Source organism: Pongo abelii, chromosome 22 (assembly GCF_028885655.2).
Source record: "Pongo abelii isolate AG06213 chromosome 22, NHGRI_mPonAbe1-v2.0_pri, whole genome shotgun sequence".
In the NCBI taxonomy this organism is placed as follows: Eukaryota; Metazoa; Chordata; class Mammalia; order Primates; family Hominidae; genus Pongo; species Pongo abelii.
Genome location: NC_072007.2, coordinates 43,942,287 through 43,954,553, shown reverse-complemented (window position 1 = coordinate 43,954,553; position 12,267 = coordinate 43,942,287). Strand labels below are relative to the sequence as shown.

Below are 12,267 nucleotides of genomic sequence, written 5' to 3'. Positions count from 1 at the left end.
AATTTTGGGGTAACTACATTTAAAAAGTGAAAAGAAACACGTGAAATTAAGTTTAATTATATGTTTCATTTAGCCTAGTATATCTGAGACATTATCATTTCAACGCTTGATCAAATATTTAAAAATTGAGATTTTACGTTCTTTTCTTCGTATTAAATCTTCAAAATCTGATGTGTATTTTCCACTTACAGCGCATTTCAATTCCTACTAGACACAGTTGGAGTGCTCAATAGCCACCTGTGCTAGTGGCTGCTACAGTAGCCTTCTGCAGAAATTAAAAGGTGTGAAAAATAAGGTTGCATTGACCAAACCCTTTGCAACTCTATGAGATGGGATTCAGAAATACTTTAGAGATTCTCTGTAATTGAGATGTGCCCAATTTACAGAAATAATAGTCAAAATAGCCAATATTTCTGAAAGTATGATGTTGTGCTGAGTGCTTTGCATGTATTATTTAATCGTTATGGCAACCCTTTGAGATAACTGCTATTATTATCTAAGATATGGGATCTCAGGCCCAGAAAGGTTAAAATTAAGTAGCCCAAAGTCATACCACTAATAAGTAGGAAAGCCAGGATTCAAACTCGGGTCAGTTATGACTTCTAAATCAGATCCAGCAGCCACTGCAGTGTATAATTACAGCCTTTTATCACTAATTTCCCTTATTGATGCTTCTGTTCCAGCTTACAGCAGGGGATAAGACGTTTAGATTTGAAACTGAGGTAGTTCCCCATACCAGATCAAGCTGCCAGCCTTGTGCAATGAAATATTTCTAAGATAACTATGCTCTTTTTGTAGACCCAATGAACTACATTGAGCTCAGGAGAGTTTTATGAGCAGAAGAGCAAAAATACACATATTGGCCGAGCGTGGTGGCTCACGCCTGTAATCCCAGCACTTTGGGAGGCCGAGGCGGGCGGATCACTTGAGGCCAGGAGTTCGAGACCAGCCTGGCCAACATGGTGAAACCCCGTGTCTACTAAAAATACAAAAATTAGCTGGGCATGGTGGTGCACGCCTGTAATTCCAGCTACTCAGGAGGCTGAGGCAGGAGAATTGCTTGAATCCGGGAGGCGGAGGTTACAGTGAGCCAAGATCACGACCACTGCACTCCAGCCTGGGCAACAGATTGAGACACTGTCTCAAAAAGAAAAAAAATACACATATCTACATATGCTAAAATATGGTATTTTACCAAAAAAAGTCTTCCATTTTATGCATAGTAAAGACATGAAAATTATTTTCTCTTGATTTTTCAGTTAGTAAATATTTAATCAAAATTACAATTCATATTTTTCATTTGAAGCAAGAAGTGGTTTCTCTACAATCCTCCAGTGAACTGGAAAATTAAGCATTTACAGACTTCAATAATGTTAGTAGGTGGAAAAGAAAGTCAGTTAAATGGATTGGAGGGGAGCGAGTAACTGGTGTGGTAGAGTTTTGGGAGGATCTCTCAGTTAGTTATTCTCATCACCAGGGACCTCCACCTGCATTGTCCCGGAGTCACATGATTAAGCCAGCTTATAAAGGGAAGACTCATTCATCACACCGTTCGCTCCCTTGTTCCCCAGTAGTACAATATAGGAAAATAAGATGCTCATTCAAAAATATAAATGAAAGGTAAGTTTCTGTTGTTCTGGATCATATTATATTACATAGACCTATATTAAATAGTAACTGGATCAGAGATTTTCAGATCTTTGGGATAATGACCATCCCACGTCTCCAACCCCCAGAGATATGGGTGGGGCACTGGTCATGTAAGAAACCCTAGACTCTTAAGTGAAAATGCCATCTGAAAATCAACAGATAATAAAATAAATCCCTCATGGAGGTGGGGAGGTCATCAAAAATTCTTTTGAGATCCAGAAGAGTTCTTTGTTGAGAGCCACTGTACTAGATAGGCAAAAAAGAAACAATTTTCCTTTTCTGCTCCTTTATCTATCTTTAGATCTCAAGTTGCATAAGATGTAGAGATTATGCCACACATGTATAAATTCAATCGAATATGCCTTGATAATATTTATCAAGATTGTCACAATTAGAAGAGAACTAAATGGTCATTTGATCCACCTGTCCCACTCAGTTGACTCTGGAATCTCCTTTATGAAGCCCGTGTAATATGTACCCAGCCTCTGTTTCAGTCCCTCTAGTGATAGGGACCATCTAATGTTACGCATTTTCCATTTAGTTTTAAGTTATAATGCCTAAAGTTCTTATATTATCAGCTGGAATTACTTTACAAGGTTTAGCCAGATATAAGCCACTGTCACAGTACCTTCTGTGCCCACCTTATATAATAACAGGCACAGAAGAGCACTGCAGTTGTGCACAGCAAAACACCCAAAACACCTGTGGACTCATTGCTAGTGCAGAGTGTCCTTTGAATATACATATTTCTAGAAACTGTTGACTATACCATGTAGAGATATCCTCAACAGTTATAACCATGCATTCACCACCCTCTTTAAGAAGCAGGCCAGGTGTGGTGGCTCACGCCTGTAATCCCAGCATTTTGGGAGGCCGAGGCGGGTGGATCACAAGGTCAGGAGTTCGAGACCAACCTGGCCAACATGGTGAAACCCCATCTCTACTAAAGATACAAAAAAATTAGCTGGGTGTGGTAGCGTGCGCCTGTAATCCCAGCTACTCGGGAGGCTGGGGCAGGAGAATCACTTGAAGCCGGGAGGCGGAGGTTGCAGTGAGCCAAGATTGTGCGGCTGCACTCCAGCCTGGGTGACAGGGCAAAACTCCCTATCAAAAAAAAAAAAAAAAAAGAAAGCAGACCTGACCCGTTAGGACTACCATCCTCCACAGCCTGCAGAATATAATATTTGAGCCAAACCTCCAGCTAGTTGCTTTGATTATGGTGACTGTATTCTTTTTAATCAAATATTTGGGCATATTTCTTTTTCCAATGTGTGGATATGTACAAAAAGTCTCACAGATTAATGTGAACATTGTTAAAACTTAACATTAATTCACCTTTTCCCAAATGATCAAAATATAACTGAAGATTTCCCCCTAACAATCCAGCTAGTATTATAATGCTATGCACAGGTCCCAACGATGGATGGGGAATAGGGTGTTTGATACTCAAACTGCCCGAGAGAGCCTGGCATGGTGACCAGGTTGAGCATACAGGGCCACATTTCAGAGTTGACTTCATCTGTTTTTCTCTTGTCTAGCTGTTTATATGTATGTGTATATATATGTGTGTGTGTGTGTGTGTGTGTGTGTGTGTTTTTCTCTTGTGTAGCTGTTTATATATATCTTTGCTTTCCTTAAAAATGAAGGTAGGTTAGAAACATTATAACCGAACTCTGAGCCTGAAGTGGCCATAGTATTATAAAGTTTGTGTTGGGGAATAATAAAAATTTGAGCATGTAAGAAGAGGAGTTTGGACTTTCAGGAATTAAATTAGCCATAGGGGAATAGATGAGTTGAATGAGGGAGAGTATTGAAAGCATTTGGCAGCCTATCGCCACAGCCCAAGCCTCAGGCATTGAGGTGTTCGCACATCACCAGTGTGAAGGTGATGGGATGGATCTAAGGTTTTTTGTTTTTGTTTTTGTTTTGAGGCGGAGTCTCGCTCTGTCGCCCAGGCTGGAGTGCAGTGGCGCCATCTCGGCTCACTGCAAGCTCCGCCTCCCAGGTTCACGCCATTCTCCCTTCTCAGCCTCCCAAGTAGCTGGGACTACAGGCGCCCGTCACCACGCCCGGCTAATTTTTTGTATTTTTAGTAGAGATGGGGTTTCACCGTGTTAGCCAGGATAGTCTCCATCTCCTGACTTCGTGATCCGCCCGCCTCGGCCTCCCAAAACCCTGGGATTACAGGCGTGAGCCACCGCGCCCGGCGATCTAAGGTATTCTTGATGACTAGAGAGTACAACAAAATCTTGTTTGGGGGAAAGATGAGTCCAGCTTTGTGTCTGTTGAATTTGAAGTTGGTCTGATGCTCAAAACACTTTTGGCCTGAAAGTGTAGGTAAGGAATGATTTGTAGAGGTTTTATTTACAATTAAGAATAGATGAGTTTTATACAAAAAATTAGGCGGGCGCGGTGGCGGGCGCCTGTAGTCCCAGCTACTCGGGAAGCTGAGGCAGGAGAATGGCGTGAACCCAGGAGGCGGAGCTTGCAGCGAGCCGAGATCACGCCACTGCACTCCAGACTGGGCGACAGAGCGAAACTGTCTTAAAAAAAAAAAAAGAATAGATGAGCTTCTTGGGGGATTGAGTGTAACAGAGGAGCAAGTGGAGTTCATGTTGCTATTATAAGAAGGATGAAACCATTTGAAACTACTTCCCATTGATTTTTTAGAAATCCCTTAACAGATCAGTATTTTTATTAGCTACTTTCTTGAAGTGTTTGTAGTCAGGTGTTTAATTTATGCAAAGTTCTCGTTCTGCTTTTGCTAAAAATTATTCTAAATTGGTATTATCTTAATTTTTATTTCTCCAAGTTTACTGTATGGCCAATATAAAAATTTATAGTATTACTAACATAATCCTCAGTTTGTGGATTAATTCAAACATTTTAAAATTCTGATATACCTGTAAAAATATAAAATTTCTATGCTTTTCACAGGCTATATCAGCCTACATTTTCAAACAGGTTTATTGTAATTTAAACGTTTTATATGTTTAAGAGACAACAGGGTTTCACTCTGTTGTCCGGGCTGGAGTGCAGTGTTGATTATAGCTCAAAGCAGCCTCCAATGCCTAGATAGAACTACAGGTGAGCACCACTACGCCAGGCTTATTTATTTATTTATTCTATTTTAAGAGACAGGGTCTTGCTTTGTTGCCCAGGCTGTGGAAATCCTGGGCTGAAGCAGTCCTCCTACCCCAGCCTCCTCCCAAATTGTTGGGATGACAGGTGTGAGCCACCACTCTGGGCAAAAAGTTTTATATCATACTTTTTTGATATAGTAAAATTTATAGTAGAACTTATAATTTTGAAGTTACATGACTTTTAGAAATGTCATATTATATATTTTGTTTATTTGTTCATTTATTTATTTTTGAGACGAAGTCTCGCTCTGTTGCCAGGCTGGAGTGCAGTGGCACGATCTCAGTTCACTGCAACCTCCGCCTCCCAGATTCAAGCGATTCTCCTGCCTCAGCCTCCCGAGTAGCTGGGACTACAGGCATACGTCACCACGCCCAGCTAATTTTTGTATTTTTAGTAGAGACGGGATTTCACCATCTTGGCCAGGATGGTCTCAGTCTATTGACCTCATGATCCACCCGCCTCGGTCTCCCAAAGTTCTGGTTACAGGCATGAGCCACCGTGCCCGGCCTATATATTTTAATTTATATTGTTATTTTATAAAATGTTTAATACTTTTATGGCCGGGCGCAGTGGCTCATGCCTGTAATCCCAGCACTTTGGGAGGCCGAGGCAGGCGGATCACAAGGTCAGATCAAGACCATCCTGGCTAACACGGTGAAACCCCGTCTCTACTAAAAAATACAAAAAAAATTTAGCCAGGTGTGGTGGCGGGCGCCTGTAGTCCCAGCTACTCCGGAGGCTGAGGCAGGAGAATGGCGTGAACCCAGGAGGCAGAGCTTGCAGTGAGCGGAGATCGCGCCATTGCACTCCAGCCTGGGCAACAGAGCGAGACTCTGTCTCAAAAAAAAAAAAGAAAAAAAAGTTTAATACTTTTATGTCCTATGTGCCAATGTATTTTAAGTCAATACAAGTTTTATTAAATAACATGAGACTTGGCAGAGTGTGAGACAAAAAACAAAAAATAAAATGAAATAAAATTTTGTTACATAATAGACTGTTTTATTTAATCTGCCTAGGAAGCCATGTGGGCCTTGAATACCATCCATTCTACCGTTTTCCTAGTACTAGGAACTCAGTGTTCTTTTTTTGGGCTTTCAAGACAAATATTTCCTCAGTTTTCTTCTGGCTACTTTTGTAAAAACACCTCTCTTTCTTTACTTTGTAATTTTAAGGATATTTTTGTTCCCATACAATTCTCAATTGGACCAACTGAACATTACTTTTTTACACCAACCAGGGCAATTTTCACCTAATTTAGAGAAACTAGGATGATGTGACTAAAAATATTGCCATTATTATATATGTGTGTATATATATATATATATATATATAATTTGTTTTAAGGGATACTAGGGGTACAAACAAGCGGTTATCTTCCAGGATCTTTGAAATTGGGGCACAGTCTAAGGTCCATGTGACTGCTTATCTGGGAGACATGCCATATATTCCAAGATTCAATGGGCAGAGAAAACAGTAGCTTCCAGTATCACAAAGCAAGATGCTTTGAAATCAAGGCATTGATAAGTAATTGTTCCACTTCTCAAAAAGGCAGTTCTAGTAACTCCAGACTGAGTAGGAACAGAGTTTTTTTTTTTTATTATTTAATAATAATGGATATATTTCCCAGGCAATGGTTGGGAAAGCCCGCTAGTTAGTAAATAAATAAAGCAAGGTTTCGTTAGTGTGTAATGAAATCGGGAAGCATGGATCAAATGGAATGAATGTCACCGGGAATGATTCCAGAGAGGGGGTAGAACTTGAACTTTATTTACTTAGCAGAATCTGTAAATTACAGCATTCTGTCAGAGAACAGGCCATGCCTAGAAGCTCTGAGACGGGGTAACCATATGATGTAAAGTCATACTAACTAGATAGACAGAGGGTATGTACTTGGACATTGTGGAAGCACTAAGGTAGAGTAGGGAGAGTGAGTATGCATTTTAGAGAGCCTTCAAAGGAGGTTAGATTTAATGCTGGAGGGAATACGTAAATGTTGTATCCATGCTTAGGTTCTTCCCAGCCCCCAAACAAAAACATTGACACAAAGACCTTCTGCAACCATAGGGTTAGAATTAATCATTTAACCTAGCTTAATCCTGCTTTTATATACTTCATTGATATGTGCTACATACATAATTTCTATATATATCTTGAATGTGTATTCATTTCTGTTAGTTCCAGCATTTGATTATCACGTCCGAGAAACCAACAACCATTGCTCAACTACACTCTGTAAAAACTCTTTACGTATTTGGATCCAAGTAGATCCACTAACATTCAACACAGAGGGCTGGCTTTATGGACATATGGCCTATGCAGTCTCACTGACCTCAGATTCAGAAGAGACTTTTGCTTGATTTCATGCTCTGCTATCTTGAAATTCTAATAATTTCTAGACAAGGCTTCCCACATTTCCAGTTTGCACTAGGCTCTGCAAATTATGTAGCCAGAACTATCAATAGGTACTTAATAATTATCTTAAAAGTATTCCACTTTAGGCTGGGTGTAGTGGCTCATGCCTGTAATCCCAGCACTTTGGGAGGCCGAGGCAGGTGGATCACAAGGTCAGGAGATCAAGACCATCTTGGCCAACATGGTGAAACCCCATCTCTACTAAAAATACAAAAACTAGCCGGGTGTGGTGGCGCGTGCCTATAGTCCCAACTACTCGGGTGGCTGAGGCAGGAGAATCGCTTGAACCTGTAAGGCAGAGGTTGCAGTGAGCCGAGACTGCGCCCTCCAGCCTGACGACAGAGCAAGACTCCGTTGCAAAAAAAAAAAAAAGTATTCAACTTTAACTGATACATCTAATGTTAGCAGCTCTGTAGGAAACCATTAAATGCCATGGTTAGGAGTAATGACTTTGGAAGAAGTAGCACCTAGTTTATTTCCCAGTTCTGGCCCAGCTGGTGCTATGAGACACCAACTACGTGCTTTAAGCTAAGACTCACTTTCCTCAATCACAGAATAAACGAAATAATAGTACTTTCACCAAAAAGTATATACAAGAATGTTTTTAACAGAACAATTCATAAGAGCCCCAAACTGGAAACAATTCAAGTGTCTGTCTATAGTGGAATGGATAAATAGCAATTTGTTTATACAGTGGAGTACTATGTAGCAATATGAATGAATGGAATACAACTACAAGTAACCACATGAGTGAGACTCACAAACCTAATATAGAAAGAAAGAAAACAGACATTAAAGAGTATAATTTTATTTATATAAAGTTCAAAAGCAGACAAAACTAATCTGTGCTGTTAAAATTTAGGATATTGGGTCTCCTTAGGAGGAGAAGGGGACACAGGGAACTTCTGGAGGTGTACGATGATGTGTCTTCTGCCATGATGTGGGCATATTCACACTGTAAAATTCGACAAGTTACGCGCTTCAAGGATTTGTGTACTTTTCTATATTTTATACTTCTGTAAAATTTGCATAAAAAATAGTCTTACCACATAATTACTCTGAAAATTAAAGAAACAATTGTGGAATCTTTAGAGATGCCTCAAGAAGTTCACAGAGCTGGGCGCGGTGGCTCATGCCTGTAATCCCAGCACTTTGGGAGGCCGAGGCAGGTGGATCACCTGAGATCAGGAGTTCGAGACCAGCCTGGCCAACATGGTGAAACCCCATCTGTACTAAAAGTACAAAATTTAGCCAGGCATGGTGGCGCGTGCCTGTAATCCCAGCTACTAGGGGGGCTGAGGCAGGAGGATCGCTTGAACCTGGGAAACGGAGGTTGCAGTGAGCCAAGATCATGCCACTGCACTCCAGCCTGGGCAACAGGGCGAGACTCTGTCTAAAAAAAAAAAAGTTCACAGAATATAAGTTTATTTATTTTATTTTATTATTTTTTGAGACAGAGTTTCGCTCTTGTTGCCCAGGCTGAAGTGCAATGGCGCGATCTCGGCTCACCGCAACCTCTGCCTCCCAGGTTCAAGCGGGTCTCCTGTCTCAGCCTCCTGAGTAGCTAGGATTACAGGTGCGCACCACCACACCTGGCTAATTTTTTTTTTTTAATTTTTTTTTTTTTTTTTAGTAGAGATGGGGTTTCTCCATGTTGGTCAGGCTGGTCTCGAACTCCTGACCTCAGATGATCTGCCCGCCTTGGCCTCCCAAAGTGCTGGGATTACAGGTGTGAGCCACTGTGCCCGGCTATAGGTTTAAATGCTTCCATTAAATGGTTTATAGACTGATACAGAAGAATTAGGGCCACAGTTTTCAACCAGTGTCTTGGCTGTTCACTTTCTCCTTTTTAATGATCTTTAAGATTTCAAAAGCCTTTGATAAACGGTAACTAAAGGAAAATTTAATAAAAGGTAAATAAAATTGAGTTTCTCTGGCCGTCATAAGGCTTCTTTTAAGTAATCTTTTTTATTGTATAGGAAAGTAAAATGAAGCATGTTTGCCTTTGTAGTAAAAGGTTGAACTGTAAACCCATTCTCAGTAAGACAGGTGCCCAGAGAGTGTTGCATATTTTCTTATTTGATCACTTTGTGAAAGATTTTCTAAATTTACTTATTTGAAAACTACATTTGTAGTTGTCATTTTATCCTTTGCCAGCACTGTTTTTCCATTTTTGCTTACATTTAGTCTGGAAGACTTGTTATTTTATTTCATGTATATATATTTATTTTTAGGTGACTATGAAAGGCTTATATTTCCAACAGAGTTCCACAGATGAAGAAATAACATTTGTATTTCAAGAAAAGGTAAGAAAAAATGTTTAATCATTAAAGTAGTTAGTGTATTTTTATATGCAATAAACCCACTTTTAAAGGACGTTATTTTCAGTGAGACTTAATGAACAAAAATTACTTAAATGAAACTCCTCAAATTACAGTACTTTCCTTTAAATTTTATGTGAAAATGGTGGTTCATATTGTAGTTTAACTACTTTTTAAGTTTTATTTTGTTTTTAATTGACACGTAATTGTACATATTTATGGGGTACCATGTGATGTTTTGATTCATGTATAAATTATGTAATGATCAAATCAGGGTAATTAGCATATCCATCAGTGAAATACTTGCCATTTTGTTGTGTCTTTTAAAATCCTCTCTTCTAGCTATTTTGAAATATGTAATACATTGTTAACTATAGTCACCCTGCTGTACAATAGAACACCAGAACCTATTCCTTCCATCTACCTGTAACTTTGTACCTGTTGACCAACCTCTGTCCCCAGCTCCCACCCCTTTAATCTCCCCAGCCTCTAATAACCATTATTGGACTCTCTACGTCTATGCAGTCAACTTTCTTAGATTCCATATTTGAGTGAGATCATGTAATATTTGTCATTCTGTGCTTAGCTTATTTCACTTAACACAATGTTCTCAAGATTCATCCATATTTTCACAAATGACAGGATTTTGCTCTTTTTATGGCTGAATAGTATTCTGTTGTGTATATATACCACACTTTCTTTATCCATTCATTTGTTGATGGATGCTTAGGTTGATTCCATATCTTTGCTATTGTGAATAGTGCTGCAGTAAACATGGAGGTACAGATATCACTTTGACATATTGCTTTCATTTCCTTTGGATGTATGTATACCCAGGAGAGGGATTGTTGGATTAAATGCTAGTTCTTTTTTTTTTTTTAATTGAGACAGAGTCTCACTCTGTTGCCCAGGCTGGAGGGCAGTGGTGCCATCCCACCTCACTGCAACCTCTGCCTCCCAGGTTCAAGTGATTCTCCTACCTCAGCCTCCTGAGTAGCTGGGATTACAGGCACGCACCATCAAGCCTGACTAATTTTTGTATTTTTAGTAGAGGCGGGGTTTTGCCGTGGCCAGGCTGGTCTCAAACCCCTGACCTCAGGTGATCTGCTCACCTCGGCCTCCCAAAGTGCTAGGATTATAGGCATGAGCTGCTGCGCCCAGCCTGGTAGTTCTATTTTTAATTTTTTGAGGAATATTCATATTTTTGTCCATAATGGCTATACTAATTTACATGACCACCAATGGTGTATAAGAGTTCCCATTCTCCACATCCTTACCAGCATTTGTTACTTGTTGTCTTTTTGATAATAGCCATTCTAAGAGGGGATATCTTCTTGTGGTTTTGATATCTATTTCCCTGACGGCCATGATCGAGTGGTATTCATCCCAGGGATGCAAGGATAGTTCAACATAAGCAAATCAATAAATGTGATACATCACATTAACAGAATGAAGGACATAAACCCTCTGATCATCTCAATAGATACATAAAAACCATATAATAAAACGTAACATCGCTTCATGATAAAAATCCTACATAAATTAGGCATAGAATGAATATACGTCAATATAATAAAAGCCATGTATAACAAACCTGCAGCTAACATCATACTGAACAGGAAAAAGTTGGAAGCTTTTCCTCTAAAATCTGGAACAAGACAAGGATGCCCACTTTCACTACTTCTATTCAACATAATACTAGAAGTCCTAGCCAGAGCAATTAGGCAAGAGAAAGAAAGAAAGAGCATTCGAATTGGAAAGAAGAAAGTCAAACCATCCCTGTTTGCAGATGACATGATCTTATATATAGAAAACCCTACAGACTCCACCAAAAACCAGTTAGAACTAATTAATGAATTCAGTAAAGTTACAGGATACAAAATAAAAAATCAGTAGGAGGCCGGGCACGGTGGCTCACGCTTGTAATCCCAGCACTTTGGGAGGCCAAGGTGGGTGGATTGCCTGAGCTCAAGAGTTCAAGACCAGCCTGGGCAACACGGTGAAACCCCATCTCTACTAAAAATACAAAAAATTAGCCAGGTGTGGTGGTGTGCACCTCTAGTCCCAGCTACTCAGGAGGCTGAGGCAGGAGCATTGCTTGAACCCGAGAGGCAGAGGTGGTAGTGAGCCAAGATTGTGCCACTGCACTACAGCCTGGTCAACAGAGCAAGACTCCATCTCCAAAAGAAAAAAAAAAATCAGTAGCAGTTCTTTGTTGTTGTTGTTGTTGTTTTTTGAGATAGGGTCTTGCGCCGTCACCCACACTGGAATACAGTGGTGCAATCTGGGCTCACTGCAACCTCCCCCAGCATCAGCTCCCACCTCAGCTTCCTGAGTAACTGAGACTACAGGCATGTGCCACCATGCCTGTCCGACTAACTTTTTTTTTCTTTGGTAGAGGCAGGTTTCGCCACATTGCCCAGGCTGTTCTCGAATTCCTGGGCTCAAGCTATCCTCCGACCTCAGCCTCCCAAAGTGCTGGAATTATAGGCGTGAGCCACCGCACCCGGCCGAGTAGTAGTTCTCTGTACCAACAGCAAACTGTCTAAAAAAGAAATTAAAAGGCCAGGTGCCTATAATCCCAGCACTTTGGGAGACCAAGGGTGGAAGATCACTTGAGCCCAGGAGTTCAAGGTCAGCCTGGGCAACATAGGGAGACACTGTCTCTACAAAAAAAAAATTTTTTTTGAGTTAACCAGGCATGCTGGCTGACACCTGTAGTCCCAGCTACTTGGGAGGC

General features: G+C 40.4%; 1 protein-coding gene across 4 annotated transcripts in view; it reads left to right on the top strand.

The window, feature by feature from the left end:
- The window catches only part of CRYZL1 (crystallin zeta like 1), a 51,675-nt gene that overhangs the window by 1,068 nt on the left and 38,340 nt on the right, over positions 1 to 12,267 (top strand). For 2 of the 4 annotated variants that reach the window (XM_024239263.3, XM_024239265.3), the window contains exon 2: positions 9,441 to 9,512. In XM_024239263.3, the coding sequence (XP_024095031.1) occupies positions 9,447 to 9,512 (66 nt within the window). In that variant the 5' untranslated portion in view covers positions 9,441 to 9,446. Of the gene's footprint in view, positions 1 to 1,477; positions 1,621 to 8,663; positions 8,783 to 9,440; positions 9,513 to 12,267 lie in introns of all 4 variants that reach the window. The other 2 variants (XM_054542784.2, XM_054542783.2) reach the window with 2 other exon arrangements.